This window comes from Heteronotia binoei, chromosome 12, assembly GCF_032191835.1.
Source record: "Heteronotia binoei isolate CCM8104 ecotype False Entrance Well chromosome 12, APGP_CSIRO_Hbin_v1, whole genome shotgun sequence".
Taxonomy (NCBI): domain Eukaryota; kingdom Metazoa; phylum Chordata; class Lepidosauria; order Squamata; family Gekkonidae; genus Heteronotia; species Heteronotia binoei.
The window spans coordinates 4,674,703-4,698,543 of NC_083234.1; the positions used below are offsets into that span (position 1 = coordinate 4,674,703).

At 49.2% G+C, this 23,841-nt stretch overlaps 1 protein-coding gene across 1 annotated transcript; it reads left to right on the top strand.

Annotated features, from left to right (window-relative positions):
- The first annotated feature begins 217 nt into the window (after positions 1-217).
- On the top strand, positions 218-23,133 carry LOC132580517 (synapse differentiation-inducing gene protein 1-like). The gene is made up of 2 exons (XM_060251362.1): positions 218-656; positions 22,136-23,133. Exons 1-2 carry the CDS (start codon positions 312-314, stop codon positions 22,286-22,288), a joined length of 498 nt encoding a protein of 165 aa, XP_060107345.1. The 5' UTR covers positions 218-311; the 3' UTR covers positions 22,289-23,133.
- Positions 23,134-23,841: the final 708 nt, after the last annotated feature.

Genomic DNA, 23,841 nt, shown 5'->3' on the forward strand with positions numbered 1-23,841 from the left:
CAGAGAGAAATGCCAAGCCAGCCGACAGGCAGCACACGGTGTGGCTTTCAAAGACCCCACTGCGGCAGTGGGGCCTTTGAAAGCCACACCGTGTGCGTGAAAGAGCCACTTGTGGCTCCCGAGCCGCAATTTGGCCACCCCTGCTGTGAAGAGTGGCCTCTGTCCGGCCTCCTGCACCCCACTGAGGTCCCCGCCCAGAGCTGGAAGCCTCCCGGCCCCTCCAGCCCCCCCCCCCCCGTTTCCCAGGCCTGTTTGCTTCTCTTCCCTTGCCAGGGGTCGCCTGATCCGACGTGAGCCAAAGAAGGCGAGGAATGCCGAAGCCAGAAGCGCGGTCTGCTCTGCAGCAGTCGGGTGGGCTGCTCCCCTGCCCTGCCCTGCCCAAACTCAGCGTGCAAGGCCGGCCCCAGGGTGGGCTGGGCAGGGGAAAGCAGGGCGTCGTCCGGGTCCCTCCCCCTGGAGTGTGCTGGGGCTGCCCCCCAGCCTGCGTGCAGTCGGTCTCCCAGCCGAGCCCCAGAGCCGTCGCGGAGCCAGCAGCAGCGGAGCGCAGGATGGAGCCGTCCCAGAGAAGCGTCCCCTCCTACCTGGCCCTCTCCATCTTCAACTTACTCTGCTGCTGCCTCCCGCTGGGCATCGCAGCCCTCATCTACTCGCTGCGCGTGAGTCTGGCCGGCCGGGGGGCGCCGGGGGGCGGGAGCGGCTGGCTGGGGGGCTCCCACCGCTCGCCTGCTGCGAAGAGGCGCGCCTTGGGGTGGGGCGCTTTGGAGGAACTTCTCTGAAAGGGGGTCTTTGTGAGCGGCTCTGGGGGTAGGGTTGCCAATCCCCAGGTGGGGGCAGGGGATCCCCCGGTTTGGAGGCCCTCCCCCCCGCTTCAGGGTCATCAGAAAGCGGGGGGAGGGGAGGGAAATGTCTGCTGGGAACTCTGTTATTCTCTAAGGAGATTTATTCCCATAGAAAATCGCGGAGAATTGATGCGCGGGTATTTGGGGTTCGGGGGGGGGTCCTGTTTTTTGGGGTAGAGGCACCACATTTTCAGTATAGCATCTAGTGCCTCTCCCCAAAATACCCCCCAGGTTTCAAAAAGATTGGACCAGGGGGTCAAATTCTATGAGCCCCCAAAAAAGGTGCCCCTATCCTTCATGATTTCCTATGGAAGGAAGGAATTGAAAAGTTTTGCCATCCCTTTAAATGTGATGGCCAGAACTCTCTTGGAGTTCAATTATGCTTGTCACACCCTTGTTTCTGGCTCTTCTCCCAATATCTCCTGGCTCCAGCCCCAAAGTCCCCAGATATTTCTTGAATTGGACTTGGCAACCCTATCTGGGGGCGGCCAGAAGGGGGGAGAGGGCACCTCTGCAAGAGGAGCGGGGCGGGTCTGTCCTCCCTGTGCGTGCATGTTTGTGTGTGTGTGGTGTGTGTTCCCTCTAAGCTATGGACTCCCTCGTGAGCAAAACTTCTACTTTGTGAACAAAGCAGGAGTCAAGTTGCACCTTTAAGACCAACCCATTCTTATTGAAAACGTCAGCTTTCGTGTGCTTTCTAAGCACACTTCATCAGATGAGGAATCCAGCAAACGGAGCCAAGCCCTACAGAGCTGAGCAGAACCACTGGCATTAAAAGTTTGGGAGCGACTGCACCCATGAGTTTGCTCTGGGCCATTCTTTTTCCTGAGCTGAGACAACAATGTGTGAGCGGGAGGCTAAAATACTGTGAGCGAGCTCGCACTCACTCCACTTCAAGGAAACCCTGGTTCTCAGCGATGTTCGCACTCAGCTGCAGAGTCTTGTGAGCAAAAATCCTACTTGCCGAGCGCTGCTACTAAAGTTGTGAGCTACCCGCATTCAAGTGGTGAGCTCCTGCATCAATTAGTGTGCGCTGGGGCTGTTCTTTTTCCTGAGCTGAGACAAAAAATTGTGTCAGCTGGAGGCTAAAAATCTGGGAGCTAGCTCATGCTACTTAGCTTCGAGGGAACGCTGGTTCTTAGCAGAAGTTTTGGGAGAAGCCAGGCAGTGATTTGGAGGCAAGAGGTAGCCTGTAAAAGACATTGATCAACTTTAAGATTTCCCCACCCACCCACCACCATTGCCTCTCTTTTTCTTCTCATTTTTCTGTCTGGAAAACCCCTGCAGAGTTTTATATATACTCCGGCTAAGAGCCACTGATGGACTTCTGCTCCATATTTTTATCCAATCCCCTCTTGAAGCTGGCTATGCTTGTAGCTGCCACCACCTCCTGTGGCAGTGAATTCCACATGTTAATTCCACCCTTTGGGTGAAAAATTACTTCCTTTTATCCATTCTAACCCGATTGGTCAACAATTTCATTGAATGCCCACGAGTTCTTGTATTGTGAGAAAGGGAGAAAAGTACTTCTTTCTCTACTTTCTCCATCTCATGCATAATCTTGTAAACCTCTTATCATGTCACCCCGCAGTCGACGTTTCTCCAAGCTAAAGAGCCCCAAGCGTTTTAACCTTTCTTCATAGGGAAAGTGTTCCAAACCTTTAATCATTCTAGTTACTCTTTTTTGGACTTTTTCCAAAGCTATAAAACCCTTTTTGAGGTGTGGTGACCAGAATTGCACACAGTACTCCAAATGAGACCGCACCATCGATTTATACAGGGGCATTATGATACTGGCTGATTTGTTTTCAATTCCCTTCCTAATAATTCCCAGCATGGCGTTGGCCTTCTTTATTGCAATCGCACACTATCTTGACATTTTCAGTGAGTTATCTACCACGACCCCAAGATCTCTCTCTTGGTCAGTCTTTGCCAGTTCACAACCCATCAACTTGTATTTGTAGCTGGGATTCTTAGCCCCAATGTGCATTACTTTGCACTTGGCCACACTGAACCTCATCTGCCACGTTGACGCCCACTCACCCAGCCTCAACAGATCCCTTAGGAGTACCTCACAATCCTCTCTGGTTCTCACCACCCTGAACAATTTAGTGTCATCTGCAAATTTGGTCACTTCACTGCTTACTCCCAACTCCAACTCATTAATGAACAAGTTAAAGAGCATGGGACCCAGTACTGAGCCCTGCGGCACCCCACTGCTTACCGTCCTCTACGGCAAAGACTGCCCATTTATACTCACCCTCTGCTTCCAATTAATTAGCCAGTTTTTGATCCACAAGAGGACCTGTCCTTTTACTCCATGACTCTCACGCTTACTAAGGAGCCTTTGATGAGGAACTTTATCAAAAGCTTTCTGGAAGTCAAGGTAAACAACATCTTTTGGGTCCCCTTTGTCCACATGTTTGTTCACCCCCTCAAAGAACTGTAACAGGTTTGTGAGGCAAGATCTTCCCTTACAAAACCCATGCTGAGTCTTCCTCAATAATTTGTGTTCATCAATGTGCCTACTCATTCTGTCCTTGATAATGGTTTCTACCAACTTTCCTGGTATTGAAGTCAGACTGACTGGCCTGTAATTTCCCAGATATCCTCTGGAACCCTTTTTAAAGATAAGGGTGACATTTGCTACCTTCCAGTCCTCAGGAACGGAAGCAGATTTCAATGAAAGATTACATATTTTTGTCAGGAGATCTACAGGTTCAACTTTGAGTTCTTTCAGAACTCTTGGATGTATGCCATCCAGACCTGGTGACTTATTAGTTTTTAATTCGTCAGTCAGCCGTAGGACCTTCTCTCTTGGCACCTCAATTTGACTCAGATCTTTCAACACCCCTTCCAAAATTAGTGGTTCTGGAGTGGGCAAACACTTCTCATCTTCCACAGTGAAGACAGAGGCAAAAAATGCTTTCAGCTTCTCAGCCATTTCCCTATCCTTCTTCAGTAATCATTTTACTCCTTGGTTATCCAAGGGCCCCACTGCCTCCCTGGCCCCACTGCTTCCTGCTTCTAATATATTTGAGGAAATCTTTATTGTTGATCTTTATGTTTTTTGCAATATGCTCCTCATAGTCCCTTTTTGCCTGCCTGCTCACAGTCTTGCATTTGATTTGCCACAGCCTGTGTTCCCTTTTATTAATCTCACTTGCTTTCCACCGCTTAAAGGAGACCTTCTTACCTTTTACAGCTTCCATTACTTTTTTTGTTAACCAATACTTTTCTTATACCTGTTTATATCCTAACTTGTGGTATATATTTTATCTGAGCTTCTGGGATTGTAGTTTTAAATAGCCTCCAAGCTTCCCCAAGGGTTTTGACTGTATTTACCTTTCCTTTCAGTTTCCTCCTCACATGCCTCCTCATCTCAGAGAATTTACCCCTTTTAAAGTTAGACGTGGTTGTGCTGGTCTTTTGGGGCAACTCCCTATTTATACAAATGGTGAAATCAATAACGTTATGGTCACTGCTCCCAAGCGGTGCGATCACTTTTACATCTCTCACCAAGTCTTGGGCATTACTTAGGACCAAATCCAGGATCGTCCCACCCCTGATAGGTTCTGTGACCATCTGCTCCATAGCGCAGTCATTGAGAGCATCTCGAAACTCAATCTCTTTCTCTCAACCTGAACACATATTGACCTCATCAATTTGCAGGTAGTTAAAATCACCCATTACGACATAGTTTTTATGTTTAGCCACTATCTTTAATCCTTCCATCATATTATAATCATCCTCTATCTTTTGATTTGGTGGGCGATAACAAACTCCCATAGTTAAATTTCCTTTTGGGCCCTCTATTTCGACCCAAAGCATTTCTAGAAGGGAATCTAATTCTCTGACCTCAGTCTTACTGGACTGTATACCCTCTCTGACATACAGAGCCACCCCACCTCCAAACCTCCTCTCCCTATTCTTCCAATATAACTTATATCCAGGAATCACCGTGTCCCACTGATTCTCTTCATTTCTTGTTTAAACAATTTTATTGATAGCATATGGTAACAATATCCAATTATATCATTACTATCTCTAACCCATATGATATTTTCCAATCCCCCCTCCCTCCGTTACTAGACTCCCGCCGAAGTTATATCCTTAAATTCAGTTATAAAGGTACCCTAAACCAATCAAAGTTCAATATCTTTCTTTTCTCATATTCATGTTAAAAAATTGTCCAATGTCTTTTTATATTCCACTCTTTCTCTATATATCCTCTAAATTTCTTCCACTCCTTTTTAAACACATCCAAATCATAATCTCTTAAAGTTCTTGTTAATTTGTCCATCTCACTCCACGATAAAACTTTCACAATCCAATCCCATTTCTCTGGTATTTTTTCTTGCTTCCACAAATGCGCATACAATGTCCTAGCAGCTGAGAGCAAGTACCAAATTAGAGTTCTATCTTCTTTTGGAAATTTTTCCATTTGTAATCCCAACAGAAAAGTCTCTGCAACTTTCTTAAAGTCATATCCCAAAATTGATTCTCTTCATTTCTGAAATTCCCACAGTGTCTATGTTTTCCTCCCAACACTAAACATTCCAACTCACGAATTTTACTTTGAACACTTCTAGCATTTGTATGCAAACATCTATAATTTCCCAGGCAAGTTAGGCCCGCCACCTTCCTCCTGCTGCCTCGAGACTTTGGCAGACACTCCATACTGTTTGTCACCATCCCACTTGCTATCTTTATTGTAAGCCGCCCTGAGCCCGCTTGCGGGATAGGGCAGAGTATAAATTGAAAAATTAAATTAAATTATGCATTGGGGGAGGGCACCTGCAATCTTGGGCTGGCAACCTGCGGGATGGGCGCAACAGAGAAACAGTGGCTGTGATTGGGGGGGGGGAGGGTGGTGAGGTCTAAGAGCTTTCTCTCCTACACTTAAAAGTTTCTCTCTTGATTGTTCCTCGAAGGGACATAAAAACTTTTTTAAAAAAATAACAAAACCAAACACATGAATATCATGCCGGCTCTCCCCTATTTGATGCTGGCATGTCAAGAAAGTGGCAAGGCGAGGGATGCCAGCCTCCAGGTAGGACCTGGGGATCTGCTAGAATCGCAGCTCATCTCCAGACAACAGAGATGAGTTTTCCTGGGGGAAAGGGAGGCTTTGGAGGGTGGGCTTCAAAGCATCGCACCCCACTGACGTCCCTGTCCCCCCCCCCCCAGGCTCCATCTCCAAATCTCCAGGAGTCTCCTGACCTGGAGCTGGCAATCCTCCCTCAGCATCTCCCGCTGGCGACTGGGAGAGACCTGGCAACTCTAGGGGAGGGAAGTGCAGAAGGGCGTGGGCTGACTTCCCCCCTCCAGTGTGGTCTCTGCCTTTCTGCATCCCATCAGTCAGAGATCGCTGCAATGCTGGGCAAGGACTGAGAATGCACCCCCCCCCTCGCGCTCGGACAGCTTCTCTCAGCCTGCCGGCCCCTTGCCGCTGCCCCCCCCCCCCCGCCAGCCCCCAGCCCCAGGTTCTCTTCCCCTCTCCTTTGCATTGCTTTAAACGGTACTGCTTCTGTTTGGGTGCGATGGGGGGGGCGGGAAGGGAAGCAGGATAAAAGCACACACACAGAGGCAGAGAAGAGCCAAGAAACAAGATCCCGTCTTTCCTTGCCCACCGATGCCTCTCCAGCCTCTTTCCCTCTTGCCCCTGGACCTCCCCCTCCCCATGTCATGCAAATTGGTGGGCAGACAAGCCGCATCTTGGGGGGTGGGGGGGTTGATGGATCAGCAAAGGGAGAGGGATCCAAGACACTTTCAGATAAGGGCAGATCCAGTGTTGATCCGAAGCAGCAGGAGAAAGCTGGAGTCCACGGGCCCCTTGAGGACCAGGCAGCGAGAGTGGATAGGGTAAAGGGCTTGAGAAAGAAGGGAATGGATGGGTTCCAGACACCGCTGGAATGTGCATTTGGAAACTGCAAAAAACAAGGAAGTCTCGACTTCAGTGTGAGGTTATACAACTCTTTCAGATTGCACAACACATTTTTAAAATGAAAAAAGACATGAGGTTGAGCTCCCCTTAGTGTATAAATAAAGAATTACAGCTTTCCAAGGAGATTGAAAGCTAAATTTGCAACAAGATTTGGGGGGTGGAATATGACATTAGGCATTGCATTACAAGCAGTCCAAGAGAGGATCAAAAGGTAAATTAAGCTGCCGGTGCAAAACTGCCCTAAATGAAAACAACCATAACTGGTGAAGTGCTAAATATAAGGCTGCCAACTCCGGGTTCAGAAATACGGGGAGGCTCAGTGGTAGAGCATCTGCTTGGTAAGCAGAAGGCCCCAGGTTCAATCCCTGGCATCTCCAACTCAAAAGGGTCCAGGCAAGTAGGCATGACAATCTCAGCTTGAGATCCTGGAGAGCTGCTGCCAGTCTGAGTAGACAGTACTGACTTTGATGGACCGAGGGTCTGATTCAGTAGAAGGCAGCTTCATATATTCATATGTACTAGAGATTTGAGAGTGGGACCTGAAGAAGTGTAGCTCAATGAAGGGAGGGACCTTGGTACGGTATAGTGCATACAGCCCCCCTTCCAAAGCAGCCATTTTCTTCAGAAGTGGAACAAACAAATCTTCTGATGTAGTCTGGACATCAGTTTTGATTCGAGGAGATCGCGAGCCCTTGCCTGGAGGTTGGCAACTCTAGCTAAGTGGAATGTGGCAAGTAGAACCCCCCCCCCCCCCGAGAGCCCCGTGGCGCAGTGGTAAAGCTGCAGTACTGCTGTCGGAGCCCTCTGCTCACGACCTGAGTTCAATTCCAGTAGAAGCTGGTTCAGGTAGCTGGCTGCAGGTTGACTCAGCCTTCCATCCTTCTGAGGTCAGTCAAAGGAGTACTCAGCTTGCTGGGGGGGAAGTGTAATGACCGGGGAAGGCAATGGCAAACCACCCCGTAAAAAGGTCTGCCATGAAAACGTTGTGAAAGTCGAAAACGACTGGTGCTTGCACAGGGGACCTTTCCTTTCCTTTCCTTTCCTGAGTGAGAGAGAGAGAGAGCACCATGCAGGATTTGGTCAAGGCATGTAACCCCCCCCCCTCCCAATCTGAGCTGTGCTGTTTGCATTAACCACATAGGCAAAGGGGAGAGAGCTGAAGATTCAGCTTGTTTGGCTACTGTGGTTGAGATAATCGGTCCTTCTGCCCAGCTGCTCAAGAGGTAGCCTCCTTCGACCCTCTGTCAAAAAACAGGAAGCGGTCCTAGATTTCCTAGCAAATGAGGGAGACAGGAAACAGTGCAAGCCTGCCAAGTAGTCTCATATCCATTTGCAGGACACTTTGTGCAGGGCACTGCATTTCAGTGCATTTTAAGGGAGCTGTGTGCAGATTTGAAATCCAGATAATTTTGCAAATGCTTTTTAAACATCTTAAATCCCTTCCTGGAAAGCATTTGTAAAGAAAGACCAATTTTTCACTCGCCTTACACCTCTCTCATGCTTCTTTTCTCAGTGGGGCGTCCGTCCAATTACACACTATCTGCCCTGGGGCTGCAACTAGCTTAGGCTTTTTCATGTGGCAAACAGAAACTGGTTTTTAGAGGTTTCTATTTGCCAGGCAGAAAAGCTTAAGCGAAGAGGAGCGTGTGCTGTGTAAGGTGAGTGGGAAATCGGTCAAAGTTTTGCATCTGGCAGAGCATGCAATGATTTGGTATCTCCTAGGAGTCCTTCTTTCTACTGTACCCATGATAAGTAGCAACTGAGTTCAAAACACATGATATGTGGCAACTGATTTCAAAACCAGGAGGAAGCAGGATATCTTTCTATTTTTATTATCTAAAGTACCGATTATATAGTTATGCAATCAAATGTTTACTGATAGTCTTTTTAAAAACCTCTCAAAAATCCCACACTAAAAGCCAGTGGAGGATGTCTTGGTTCATGATGGTATAGGCACTAGACAATCAGCACTGTGCACAGGTGGCTTTTGCTGCAAACTCAGAAAACTGAGGAAAGGCTGAAGAGTGTGGGACTTTTCAGTTTAGAAATGAGATGACGGACATGGCATAAACTTATGCGGGGGGTAGGGAGAGTGGATGGTGGGCTTTTCTCCCTCTGCCACAATGCTAGAAGTTGAGGGCAGCCAATGAAGATGATGGGCTGTAGATTCAGGATGGACTAAAGGAAATGTTTCTTTTTACATGATGAGTGCTTAAAATGTGGAATTCGCTGCCAGAGGAGGAAGTGATGGCCAGGGTCATGAATGGCTTTTAAAGGGGATTAGACAGACTCATGGAGGAGAGGTCCAGGCGGTAGCTTCTAGCCATGACGACTAAAGGGAACTTCCACGTTCAGAGGCAGTCAGCCTCTGGATTCCAGTGCCAGGAGACAACACCAGGGAATGCCCTTGACTAGTGTACCCTCTTCGTTGGACCTCCAGAGAAAGTGGCTGGCCACTGTGTGAGAGAGGATGCTGGACTAGATGGACCCTCCCTGGTCTGACCCAGCAGGGCTCTTCTGATGTTCTCCTCAGGGGAAGGGCTCGGCCTCTCTGCCCTGTTGTTGGCCCTCCAGAGGAACTGGCTGGCCACTGTGTGAGAGGATGCTGGACTAGATGGACCCTCACTGGTTTGATCCAGCAGGGCTCTTCTGATGTTCCTCTCAGGGGAAGGCCTCAGCCTCTCTGCCCTGTTGTTGGCCCTCCAGAGGAACTGGCTGGCCACTGTGTGAGAGGATGCTGGACTAGATGGACCCTCACTGGTTTGATCCAGCAGGGCTCTTCTGATGTTCCTCTCAGGGGAAGGCCTCAGCCTCTCTGCCCTGTTGTTGGCCCTCCAGAGGAACTGGCTGGCCACTGTGTGAGAGGATGCTGGACTAGATGGATCCTCACTGGTTTGATCCAGCAGGGCTCTTCTGATGTTCTTCTCAGGGGCCTCTCTGCCCTATTGCTGGCCTTCCAAAGGAACTGGTTGGCCACTGTGTGAGAGAGCATGCTGGACTAGTTGGACCCTCCCTGGTCTGATCCAGCAGGGCTCTTCTTAGAGTTGTACGCTTGGAAAAAAAATGTTTCGTTTGCCCAGACTGCAGTGAGCGCACTTCCATCCCTACATTCAAATAATGAATCATTTGGATTGTCTGCCCTGCTGACTCCAATAGCATATCAGTGATCTGGGACTATCAGATCAGATTAGAGCACCTCCAGGGTCAGAAGCAAAGCACATGGTGATTTCTGTTGTGTCCCCTCACTTACGGAGTGTCCTCATTCATCTAATAAACAATCAGTGCAGCTTGAATCGAAACCATTGGATTAATCCGGACCTTGGGCTCAACTGCCTTTCCTGTAAGGCTGCCAAACTCCAGGCGGGGACTGGAGATCCCCTGGAATTACCGCTGATTGCCACATTAAATAGATCAGGTCCCCTGAAGAAAATGGCTACTTCCGAGGGGAGGGGAGGAGGTTCATGTGGGAGGACACCTCTCTGACATTCCCAAGCTCCCCCCCTCATTTGACTCACCCGCAAATCTCCAGGAATCGCCCAAGCTAGAGTTGGCCGCCCTACTTACTTGTATGTATGTTTGTTGGCAGATCAGAGTTGCTTATTATGTGAGACTGCTTTTCCTTCCTTTGTTCAAAAATTAATTAGGGTTATTTTTACTTACACTATTGTAAGCAACACAAAAGCGTGTGTGCATGCCAGCATCCATGCCCAGACATAAGGAAATGGTGTAGGGTTGCCAACTTCCAGGTGGGGTCTGGAGACCACCCAGAATTGCAACTCATCTCCATACTATAGTGATCTGTTCCCCTGGAGAAAACGGCTGCTTTGGAAGGTGGCCTCTTTAGTATTGTACTCTTCTGAGGTTCTTCCTCTCCCCAACTCCTCCTCTCTTGGCTCCATCCCAAAACCTTCAGGAATTTCTACATCTGGCATTGGCAAACCTAGAATGATGCCAGGGTAGACTCTTTGTCAGGGAATTCTAGCAGGAGCTCCTTTGCATATTAGGCCGCACACCCCTGCTGTAGCCAATCCTCCAAGAGCTTACAAGGCTCTTTTTTGTAAGCTCTTGGGTGTGTGGCCCAAGGCTCTTTTTTGTAAGCTCTTGGAGGATTGGCTACATCAGGGGTGTGTGGCCTAATATGCAAAGGAGCTCCTGCTAGAATTCCACCCCTGCTGTACATAGCAGGCAAGCAGGGTGGACATGGGGTTATCTTTCACGGTTGCATCCTTCCCTTCAGGGCTTTTTTTGCAGCAGGGACTCCTTTGCATATTAGGCCACACCCCCTGATGTGGCCAATCCTCCTGGGGCTCGCAGTAGGCCTTGTACTAAGAGCCCTGGAAGCTCTTGGAGGATTGGCTACATCAGGGGGGGTGTGGCCTAATGTGCAAAGGAGCGCCTGCCACACAAAAAAAGCCCTGCTTTCCTTCTTCCGAGTATTTCAGGTCTGCAAGGTAGGAGGCTGGCAGAGAATAACTGACCCAAGACCAACTGGAGGGCTTCTTGGCAGAGTCGGGCTTAGGCTTGCCAATCCCCAGGTCCCAGCAGGGGTTCTTCCGCTTTCCCAGGCTCCTTCCCGCCCCCAGTCAGCTGGCCGACCGTGGGAAGCCCCGCCCCCACAGCCACCATGTGACTTTCCCCCTCTGGAGGCTTCAGTCTCCAATTGAAAGGCTTCCTCTTGGGATGGGGTGTCTGTGTTACTTTGGAGAAGTTGGCTGCAACTCATGAGTAGAGATGCCAACCCCTCGCTTCAGAGACACCAGAAACAGCGGGGGGGGGGGGGCGGCGGGAACGTCTGCTGAGCACTTCATTATTCCCTATGTAGAGATGGATTCTCATAGGGTATAAGGGGGAATTGATCTGGACGTTTTGGGGGCTCTGGGGGAGCTGTTCTTTGAGGTAGAGGCACCAGATTTTCAGTATAATATCTAGTGCCTCTCCCCAAAGTACCCCCCAAGTTTCAAAATGATTGGACCAGGGGGTCCAATTCTATGAGCCCCAAAAGAAGGTGCCCCTATCCTTCATGATTTCCTATGGAAGGAAGACATTTAAAAAGGTGTGCCGTCCCTTTAAATGTGATGGCCAGAACTCCCTTGGAGTTCAATTATGCTTGTCACGGCCTTGTTCCTGGCTCTGCCCCCAGTGTCTCCTGGCTCCACCCCCAAAGTCCCCAGATATTTCTTGAATTGGACTTGGCAGCCCTAGTCAGACTTCAACACAACCGTCTCCCCTATCATTGTCCAAAACAAAACCATGTCCACTGCCAGCGCAGAGGTGGAAAGACCCAGCTTACCCCAGAGTGGCGTCGCCTGGGCCCAAAAGGCCACTGAGGAAGTGGCACAGAAATCTAAGGGCAGGAAGCAGGGAAGGGAGGTGCTCGGCCAGCGGCCAGTTGGAAAGCTTTGGGAAGGATCTCAGATGAGGCGTGTCAAGAGACAGGCTTCCCGGCAGCTTCCTTTCCCGGTTTTTCCCATGGCCTCTAGGCAAGGTTATCAGTGTCCATCCCTTCACTGGCACTGAGTATATGTTTTCATTTCATGCACTCTAGAGAGGCTGAGTTTAGGAGAGAGCTCTCTGTCTCTTCCCTCATTTCTTACTTCTGGGTGGGAAATTCCTGGAGAAGACGACTGCAGATTTATAGCCCGCCCTTCCCTCTGAATCAGAGACTCAGAGTGGCTTACAATCTCCTATATCTTCTCCCCCACAACAGACACCCTGTGAGGAGGGTGGGGCTGAGAGGGCTCTCACAGCAGCTGCCCTTTCAAGGACAGAGTCTCCGAGTGGCCTACAATATCCTTTTCCTTTCTCCCCCACAACAGACACCCTATGAGGTAGGTGGGGCTGAGAGAGGTCTCTCAGAAGCTGCCCTTTCAAGGACAGAGTCTGAGTGGCCTACAATCTCCTTTTCCTTCCTCCCCCACAACAGACATCCTGTGATGTGGGTGGGGCTGAGAGGGCTCTCATAGCAGCTGCCCTTTCAAGGACAGTGTCTCAGAGCGGCCTTCAACCTCCTTTCTCTTCCTCCCCCACAACAGACACCCTATGAGGCAGGTGGGGCTGAGAGAACTCTCCCAGAAGCTGCCCTTTCAAGGACAGAGTCTCCAAGCGGCCTACAATCTCCTTTTCCTTCCTCCCCCACAACAGACACCCTGCAAGGTGGGTGGGGCTGAGAGGACTCTCACAGCAGTTGGCCTTTCAAGGACAACTCCTACGAGATTTATGGCTGACCCAAGGCCATTCCAGCAGCTGCAAGTGGAGGAGTGGGGAATCAAACCTGGTTCTCCCAGATAAGAGTCCATACACTTAACCACTACACCAGACTGGCTCTCCAGAGGTTGCGGGGGGGGGGCAGATGCTTGGGAGGGAAAGGACCTCAATGGGGTATGATGGAATCTTCAGTCTGAAGCTGCTGTTTTCTTCAGGAAAATTGATCTATGTTGTCTGGAGATTAATGGTAATTCTAGGAGATCATGTGACGAATTGCACATCATGAGGCCCAGACTGAGCATCCCACCAAGGAACAGGGCTTTTTTTTAATAGAAAAAGCCCAGCAAGAACTCATTTGCATATTAGGTCACACCCCAACATTACCATTATTTCACACATGGGGTTTTTTGTAGAGAAAGCCCAACAGGAACTCATTTGCATATTGTTCTGTATCCCTGAATGCTGCAAATGCCCAAGAACAAATGGGAGGACCTCTGGCAGTCCCGTAGCCAGGATTTGAAGAATTGGGGGGCCCTGATTTTTTTCAGGGGGGCACATAGTGGCCCCAACCTCCATGGCCTTCTCTCCTACCACTGCTGAGGAGGAAAGCTGCCAGCTCACTGCCATACAGCCTCCCCACAGCTGCCCCAAGGTGATCCCTTTCCACCCCTCTTCCAGAAGCTCTGGTGGGGAGCCACTCAGAGGTTTAGATATGTGCCGCACGGTCTCCTGCCCTTACCTGTAGCATGATCCAGCTAGGCAAGTCTGGTGAGACAAGGGTGTGTGTGTGTGGAAGGCGCCACCAAGTCACAACTGACTTCTGGGGCTACAAGACCTCCAATTCCGATTTCTTCCTGTCGGGATGTGAGCCGAGGCTGCCCAAGCACAGCTCCCATTCTCGCTTGGGTGGCCAGCGGGACCAGGCCAGAAAATCCCTGCAGGCGAACATCACCTCTCCATTGTTCCCCAGCCCCGGACTACAGCCACTTGTGTGTGCCAGCCAGCCTACCCTGCCCTGTCTGCAATGGAGCCATCCGCCACCTACCTCCTCCCCCCACTTGAGGGCCAGAATGGTCTCTTCTTGCAGGTGTCCTCTAGCCCAACGTCAGCCCAACATGGAGCTTAAATTTCAGTCCTGGGTGCTGAAAGTGCCCCGTTGTTTCTGCTTGCTGGGGGGGGGGGGTGAGTCAGAGATTCCTTCCAGCCCCTAAGCAAGCAGAAGCAACAGGGAGCTGGAGCTTAACTTTCAGTCCTGGGCACTTTCCATTCTTTCTGTTTGCTGAGGGGTCAGAGATTTCTTCCAGCCCCTAAGCAAGCAGAAGCAACAGGGAGCTTAAGCTTCAGTCCTAGGCACTCAAAGTTCCCAATTGTTTCTGCTTGGTGTGGGGTCAGAGATATCTTCCAGCCCCTAAGCAAGCAGAAGCAACAGTGAGCTTAACTTTCAGTCCTGGGCTCTGAAAGTTCCCTGTTGTTTCTGTTTGCTGAGGGGTCACAGATTTCTTCCAGTCCCTAAGCAAGCAGAAGCAACTTTGATCTTAGCTTTCAGTCCTGGGCACTCAAAGTGCCCTGTTGTTTCTGCTTGCTGAGGGGTCAGAGATTTGTTCCAGCCCCTAAGGAAGCAGAAGCATCAGGGAGCTTAACTTTCAGTCCTGGGCTCCAAAGTGCCCCCTTGTTTCTGCTTGCTGAGGGCTCAGAAAGTTCTTCCAACCCCTAAGCAAGCAGAAGCAACAGGGAGCTTAAGCTTCAGTCCTAGGCACTCAAAGTTCCCAACTGTTTCTGCTTGGTGTGGGGTTAGAGATATCTTCCAGCCCCTAAGCAAGCAGAAGCAACAGTGAGCTTAACTTTCAGTCCTGGGCTCTGAAAGTTCCCTGTTGTTTCTGTTTGCTGAGGGGTCACAGATTTCTTCCAGTCCCTAAGCAAGCAGAAGCAACTTTGATCTTAGCTTTCAGTCCTGGGCCCTGAAAGTGCCTAGTTGTTTCTGCTTGCTGTGGGGTCAGAGAATTACTCTGGCCCCTAAGCAAGCAGAAGCAACTGTGTATAATCAGTCCTTTAAGTGTTGATGATGGCAGAATGGAGAAGGATGCAGCTGAGGCACTGGAGGCTAGTTAGGGGGCCCTGCCTAGCAGTCAGGGGGCTGTGCCCCCACAGGCCACCTCATAGCCATGAGCCTGATCTCTGGAGGGTTACCTCATGCACAACCTGATTGTGTGGATGTAACTGGTCCATGGGAAATGCGGCCCTTTGGGTATCTGATCTCACATCACGAAGGGCTTCATAGGCAAGAAGCAAGGAAGCCACTTCAATGCAGTCATGGGTTCAGAGAAGCTCACCTCAGTTGACAGCTGGGCAGCTGTGGTCAACGGCAGAGCAGAGGGCCCCGGTTCAATCCCTGGATCTCCAGTTGAAAGGACCAGGCAGGAGGTGATGAGAAAGGGTAAGGATCCTAGAACACCAGTTTAGAGTTCATTAACAAAATATGGAGTCTCCTCTTACGGAGCACTTTGTATCTAACCGACATTCTGGAAATGATATGAGATTCTGTGTTTTGCATAACATGACATTGGAGGAATTTCAGAAGATTTTACTCCGAGAGGAGGCATTTTGGATTTTCAAAATGAATTCCCTTGAGCCTTCAGGGTTAAATGCAGCTTTGGATCTTGCATGCTACTTGTAGTCTTTACTGAACGTTCTGTGATTGCTGCAGATTTTTGTCATATTACTTGTGGTTGTATTAACAATTTGTTATTAATTGTACTGTATTGGCTTTAGGCATGTTCATAGTTTCCTCTTAGGTGTTATTTATTTAAGAAGAGAGCAGCTGTTTAGTATTAGTATTTATAAGGTTGTGTGTACATCAGAAACACTGAGAGTTTTCCCTGTGCATAGTGCTGTGTGGCTTTTGTATGGGTGAATTGGTAAGCAATTTGCATTGGATATATTGAGCAAAGGGCTTTCTGCTTGAATTGTATAGTGTGTATAATGCATTGTAGATTATCATGTGGCTTTGTATTGTCAGGTAAGTGGGAGAAGCCTCTTTGATAAAAGACTGGGTCAGAAACGGTGATAAATGCGCATCCACCGTCAGAGGTTTTTTCACACACCCACTTGTTCTCATTCCTTGAAGATGTGAAGCCTTAACTTTAGCTGGATTGAATGCCTTATGGAATCATGTATTCATTTCTGATGACGGTATTGGCCACTGGATCGGTGAGTGCACGAGCACTTTAATCCACCACAAGGGAGCGGCAGGATTGTTTTGTGAAACTTTGGAAGTCGAGTGGAGAAACAATGTACTCAAGGACATTTCCACAAACTGTTTATTGTTCTGTTAATAACATCATAAGTGATGTTGTTAATGAGATTTTGTAGAGATATAAGTGATGCTTATTTAGATATTGCAGAGAGTAGTGCAATGTGTATTTTCTTATAGCGATTACAAGAATTTTTCTATGAATTTGTTATTGCTGCTGTTTTTTTGAATTTCGGTGAAATATTTCAGTAGCATTACATTGTGTTTTTGTGATTTTCCACAGTCATTTTGTTTGTAATCCCCCGGTGGGGGCAGGAGATCCCCCAGTTTAGAGGAGACCGGTTCCCATAGTATAATGGATTATTGATCCGTGGGTACCTGGGGTCTGTCAGGGTGTTTTTTTTGAGGTAGAGGCAGCAAATTTTCAGCGTAGCATCTGGTGCCTCTCCTCAAAACACCCTCCAAGTTTCAAAAAGATTGGACCAGGGGGTCTAATTCTTTGAACCCCCCAAAGAAGGTGCCTCTATCTTTTATCATTTCCAATAGAGGGAAGGCATTTAAAAGGTGTGCAGTCCCTTTAAGTGTGATGACCAGAACTCAATTCGGAGTTCAGTGATGCTTGTCACAACTTTGCTTCTGGCTCCACTCTGAAGGTCTCCTGGCTCCACCTCCAACATCCACAGCAATACTCCCTCTAAGCTGTGGAGTCCTGTGTGCACAAATTCCCCGTTGGGAGCTCCTGACATTAAAGTTGTGAGCGGCTGCATCAATTAGTTTGTTCTGGAGCCATTTTTCCTGAGCTAAGACAAAAATCTGTGAGCCAGAAACTAAAAAACGGTGAGCTAGCTCACAGTAACACTCAGCTTAGCAGGAACACTGGTCCCTAGCAGTGTTCCCTCTGAGTTAGTGTGAGCTAGCTCACCGTTTTTTAGCCTCCAGCTCACACATTTTTGTCTTAGCTCAGGAAGTTGGACTCCAAAGCAAACTAATTGATGCAGGAGCTCCCAACTTTAATGCCAGGAGCTCACAAAGCAGACTTTTTGCTTACAAGACTCCACAGTTCAGAGGGAACATTGATCCCCGGGTATTTCTTGAATTGGACCTCGCAACCCTAAGTAGGAAACAGCAGCCAATTGTTGAATGCACAGCTTTCCATTTAAAAAAATGAAGAGAGGAATTTGGATTCGGAGAGTTTTGGGAACCCCCCCCCCCTGTGGCTTCTCACTTGCCCTTCGGTCATACAGGGCCTCCGCCTCAGGGCTGGTGCGTGGGAGTAGGCACTCACCTAGGGCACCACCTGGCCTAGGGGGCAGCACTGGGTGATCCTTCCCCAATGCATGAGCCTGGCTCCTGACTGCGGTCCCCTTGTCCTCTCCCGCTACCAAGCTGCCCTCAAGAAAGCCGAGCCACCCGCCTCTCCTCAGTGTGCGACTTGGCCTCCCGTCTTGTCCTGTCCCACCACCCTCCATCCTGGCATGGCTGGTGAGCACGTATTCTCACAATTTCTTTTATAACTTATCACATTTTTTTTGAAAAAATTAAAAATCAGTAAATTAAAAATGTGAAAAGTTTCAAGTTTGGCGCTCTTCATTTCCCCTATTTTTTATAATAATGGGGGGGGGGGGCGCTAGTGGATGACTTGCCTAGGGTGCCAGAAAGCCCAGCACCCGCCCTGCTCAGCCTGCACTCTGCAAAGCGGTTGTCCAGTTTCCTGTGGCCTCCTTGGTGGTAGCCTCCAGGCCCCCGTTTCTGCTTGGGTTGCCAGTCTCCAGGAGCTCCAGGGGCTGGAGCTCCAGACTACTGGGTTTCCAGACTTCAGGGATCAGTTTTCCGGGAGAAAACAGCACCTGGGGAGGGTGGACGCTGTGGCATTAGACCCTGCTAGAGTCCTTCTGCTCCTCAAAGCCTGCCCTCTCCAGGATCCACTTCCCAGCTTTCCAGGATCTTCTCAGCATATGGAGCAGAGGTCCATCAGTGGCTATCAGCCACAGCTTATTATTGGAACTCTTTGTCTGGGGAAGTGATGCTTTGTATTCTTGGTGCTTGGAGAGGGGGTGCACAGTGTGAGGGCTTCTAATGTCCTGGCCCCACTGATGGACCTCCTGATGGTGCCTGTTTTTTTGGCCACTGTGTGACATAGAGAGTTGGACTGGATGGGCCGTTGGCCTGATCCAATGTGGCTTCTCATGTTGGATAAGCATATGGAGCAGAGGTCCATCAGTGGTTATTAGCCACAGCTTATAATTCAAACTCTGTCTGAGGCGAGTGATGCTCTGTATTCTTGGTGCTTGGGGGGTGCAACAGTGGGAGGGCTTCTAGTGTACTGGCCACACTGGTGGACCTCCTGATGGCACCTGGGTTTTTTGGCCACTGTGTGACACAGAGTGTTGAACTGGATGGGCCATTGGCCTGATCCAACATGGCTTCTCTTATATTCTTATGTCTGAGGCAGTGATGCTCTGTATTCTTGGTGCTCGGGGGGGGGGGCACAGTAGGAGGGCTTCTAGCCCAACTGGTGGACCTCCTGACGGTACTTGGCTTTTTTGGCCACTGTGTGACACAGAGTGTTGGACTGGATGGGCCATTGGCCTGATCCATCATGGCTTCTCTTATGTTCTTATGCGACACAGAGTGTTGGACTGGATGGGCTATTGACCTGATCCAACAGGGCTTCTCTTATGTTCTTATGTGACACAGAGTGTTGGACTGGATGGGCTATTGACCTGATCCAACAGGGCTTCTCTTATGTTCTTCCGTGACACAGAGTGTTGGACTGGATGGGCCACTGGCCTGATCCAACGTGGCTTCTCTTATATTCTTCTGTGACACAGAGTGTTGGACTGGATGGGCCACTGGCCTGATCCAACGTGGCTTCTCTTATATTATTCCGTGACACAGAGTGTTGGACTGGAGGGGCCATTGGCCTGATCCAACATGGCTTCTCTTATATTCTTCTGTGACACAGAGTGTTGGACTGGATGGGCCACTGGCCTGATCCAACAAGGCTTCTCTTATGTTCTTCTGTGACACAGAGTGTTGGACTGGATGGGCCACTGGCCTGATCCAATGTGGCTTCTCTTATGTTCTTCTGTGACACAGAGTATTGGACTGGATGGGCCACTGGCCTGATCCAACAGGGCTTCTCTTATGTTCTTATATTCAACTTGGAGTTGGCAGCAGTGACAGAACATGTCTGCTCTGGCCTGCAGCCCCTCTTCTGCCCTGCCCTCCTAAATTTTTTTCAACACCCGGAGAGGTTTTTCTTCTACTCTCAGGTAGCTCTAGTGCTGCCAAGCCCCCGGTTCGAGTGGGGGTTCCCCCACCCTGGAGATTCTCATCGTCACCCAGAAGTGACGACATCACGCCGGCGATGTCAAGAGGCGGCCACTCTAGGCATTTCTGGGGAAACTATGGTTTTTCGAGACACTCTAGCCATTTGGGAGGGAAAACTCTGTGGTACAACAGTTATAGAAGGTCTCCCATCAGAGGCTGCGAGGGACTTGGCAACCCTAGGTAGTTCACCACCACCGCCACCTGACCTTTGTACAGAATTGCCCACTGGGAGGGTCAGGGCTCTCAGCTTCCCTTCCAAGTGCTGAGGCCTTGCCTGTGTCTGCTGCTGCCCAGTGCCTGGCCGCACTGAGGACAGTTCACTGCCTTGTGCACGCCTGGAGAAATAGCCAATTGGCAACTGCCTGCCTTCCCCTACCCAGGGCTGGTGCATGGCTGCCCACTCAGGCGGCAGAACCCAGACGCATGCCCCCCCCCCAATAATTATTGCATGCGTGCTTTGCGCGTGTGCAGCATGTTGACATCACACAGTGACATCATCACACCCTTGTTTCTGCTTGCTGAGGGGCCGGAAGATTTCTCCAAGCCCTCAGCAAGCAGAAACAAGGCGGCGCTTTCAGTCCTGGGTGCTCAAGAGTGCCCAGGACTGAAAGTTAAGTCTCGCATTGTTTCTGCTTGCTGAGGGGCTGGAAGAATTTTCTGGCCCCTCAGGGAGCAGAAACAAAGTGCTCCCTCAAGAGCCAGTGACCGAGGCAGCTGCTGAATGTTGCCTAATGGACGGTGCCGGCTCTGCCTCCACCTAGCACTCCTTTTTAAATAGTGTGCCCAAGATGGTGGGGGTCTATGTGGTACGGAGAACCATTCCCAGCATTCAGATTAAAAGGAATTACTTAATTAACCAAAAGGAAAATGTTCACAAGCAGCATCAGAGTGAGCAAAGGATTTAAAAGAAACAGGAAAAGATGCAAGTCCTCTGTCCTTTTGCTATGCGTGCTCAATCAGATGTTAAAATAGGACAGCCTCCTTTAGCTTTAAGAAGTTCTAGATCTCTACAGAGAAGGTGGTCTCCCAGCAATACGGTCCCTAACTCTAACCCACTGCTGCTGCGCTCCCCATCACTGAGGAGGTGAGGGTGGGGGGGAGGAAGGGGGCGGGGCAGTGGGTGCTGGGGCCCACCTAAGCCGCCAGATACCCTGGAGCTAGCCCAGCTATTAAGAATGCGTTCAACTAAAGATAGTGGTGCGTTTATTATATATACTTGTGTTATCCACTCTTTTAAAATGATATGTATGGCAGATGATGCTCCTTGTACTTTTAGTATATTATTCTAGAGAAGGATTATATTTTACAACTCTAAAACCACTCACCTACAACGAGCAGTTCTTGAAAAAGAGTTTTTGAAATGGCTAGAGGACTAGCCCAGCGCAGAATTGTTTTTTCTGGCACAGCATTTTCTTGCGAAGGATTTTGTATGAACTTTATTGAACACAGAGACTGGATGAGAGTTGCATATTGATCTTTCTTACATTGACATGTTGGGTGGTCTGATATTGTATATTGAATGAATGGTTATCGATCAAGCTTTTGTACGTGGATTCAGAACTAATTCTAGGTTTATTAGTGTAACGCATTTATAGTGTATTGCTTACAGGTGCTGGATTCAGTTTTATTTTGTGTTAGTCATCAACCGTGGTCATGGATATTGTGTTGTACTTGCCAGTCGCATTCCTTCTAACCTGAATTTGTGTGAGCTACCTCACAGTTTTTTAGCCTCCGCCATTTTTGTCTTAGCTCAGGAAAAACGGCCCCAGAGCAAACTAATTTGTTCAGGAGCTCACAGCTTTAATGCTGGCAGCTCACAGAGCGGAATTTTTGCTCACAAGACCCTCACAGCTTGGAGGGAATATTACAGGTCAGTGTTTGATCCCGCACTCAGCACTCCAAGGGAAGGGGCCTCCTTCCTGAAGCAAGGAGTTTTGAGCATCTCCCTTTCCCTTCCCACTGACCCATTCAGGCTAAGTCATGGAAGCTTTTCCTGACATCTCCAGAGTATTACTTCCTGAAGATTCTCTAGCATTTAACACCTCTGAATCTCTGTTCACTGCTTGGAAGGGAGGCGGGGACTAGATCCTCCTATTGTCTCTAGCTAGACCCAGGGGTGAAATTCTAGCAGGAGCTCCTTTGCATATTAGGCCACAAACCCCTCATATAGTCAATCCTCCAAGAGCTTAGAAAGCTCTTTTTTGTAGGCTCTTGGAGCATTGGCTACATCAGGGGTGTGTGGCCTAATATGCAAAGGAGCTCCTGCTAGAATTCCACCCCTGGCTAGACCTATTAGCATTTGTATGAAGATGAGCTAAGTCTGGAAAGCAATTGAACTGATCTCCTCCCTTTCCTGTTTTCTGCCCAGAGCGGAGGGTGGCGGGAGAAAACTCTCAAAACTCAGAGTGGAGGTTTTGCTTGTTTCAAACCTCCCAGGACCAAAACGGCATTTCTTCACAGCAACTCTACGTTCTGCACCTACATGGCCACCCGCCAGGGTAGGCCTCATTTGCACCATTAGCTCTCCCCATCCTAACTCTCTGGCTTCTTTCCCCTGCACAGGTGGAGAATGCCACTAGCGTTGGAGATATGAATCGGGCCACCAGCTCTTCTCGCACGGCTCGCACGCTGAACATCGTCGGGATTGTCCTCGGAGTCATTTGCATCATCTTTATCATTGTGATATACGTGGTCGTCCTGAGTAAGAGACCCTAGGGCTCTGGCCTAGGCCCCCAGAAAGTCACACCACACTGGTCCTCATGGGCAGGCCGAGTATCTGCTGGCAAGTGTGCCCAGGGCATCCCACCCCTCCACAAGAGGACCGCTTCCAAGCATCCATGACAAGAGCTGCCTGCCACCTCTGGTGGGTGCAGGGACTGCCGATGTTTTGTATCAAGAGATTAATTGCTTTGCCTTTTTAAAAATACTCTTGTCGCCTGTCGTGTGCTATCAGAGTGTCATGCTTTGTACCGCAATAAAGCCAACTTGTCACACAGCTGTCGTGTGTTACCCTGTTCCCAGGATTATAAGCCGAGCTGAAAATATTTGCTTTCGGTTATTTAGGCATCACTACTTCTTCTTCTTTTTTTACAAAGAGCTTTAAAAAAAATTCTAACCTGCTTGGGAGGTGGGGAGGCGGAGCCCACAGTGCAGTAAGCTTGTGGTTGGGCAGCTGCCTCGTTAAAGAAAGCTCGGAAAGCTTGAAACCATTCAGGGAGATTGCAGGGTTGAAAGTTGCTGACTAACGAGATGTTTCCATCTGAATTTAATGCTCAGATGAAGCTTACAGAGAAAATGAGTTCCTAATATTCCAGAGATGCTTGTTTAGCTGCATGTTATGATCAAGCTGTCCTTGTGAAGTGTCTTTCCTACTGTGGTGAGAACAGAAGATGTCCGTCAGAAATAAGAGAAGAGTGATTGCTTTACCTGTTGGATTGATGGGCTGGTTTGTCTGTTCCTCACTGGGCTTCTCCCGTGTATCTCTATAGGAACTTATGTGTACTTTTGCCATTTAGGAATGTTTATTGGAATTGTATTTGATATAAAAAGCTTCTAAAGAACTTTAAAGGAGTGGTCCCATCTTTTTGAAACTTGGGGAGGGGGGGTTGAGAAGAGGCGCCAGATTGCTAGGCTTAAAATTCGATGCCTCGGCATCAAAAAACAGCGCCCCCCCCCCATTAGTTCCAGATACCCACAGATTGATTCTCCATGATACCCCATGGGAACTAGTCTCCATAGGGTATAATGGATTCCCCTGGCAGAGTTACTTACAAGTAGTCCCTGCAGCCTGGTTGAAGTTGGAATCTGAGGCACTTTCCCTCCTGGATAGGACAGGAGCTTTTCTGGTTTCTGTGCAGCACAGAAAGGGTCAAAGGGGGTGAGCAGCGTGGCTGGAGAGGCCAAGCAAGGGGGAGGAAAAGCTCTTGCGGTGAGGAGGCCTTGCTTCTGAATTGCCAGATAGAAGAGGGAGAGGTTTCAGATTTGCAACAGGCTGGGGTGGGGGGGGGGGGAGGGAAGCTTCCTTGCAGTCGGATCCCAGGAAAGCTTACTACTTGCAAGTAAAACAAAGCAGGAGTCAAGTGGCACCTTTAAGACCAACCAGTTTTTATTTAGAACGTCAGCTTTCGTGTGCTCTTAAGCACACTTCATCAGACGAGGAATCCAGCGCAGTGAGCAAAGCCATACAGAGCTGAGCAGAGCCATACAGAGCTGGTAGGCAGTGGCCCAGAATGCAACGTGGTACAGATTTAAGAACCAATGGCAGTGAA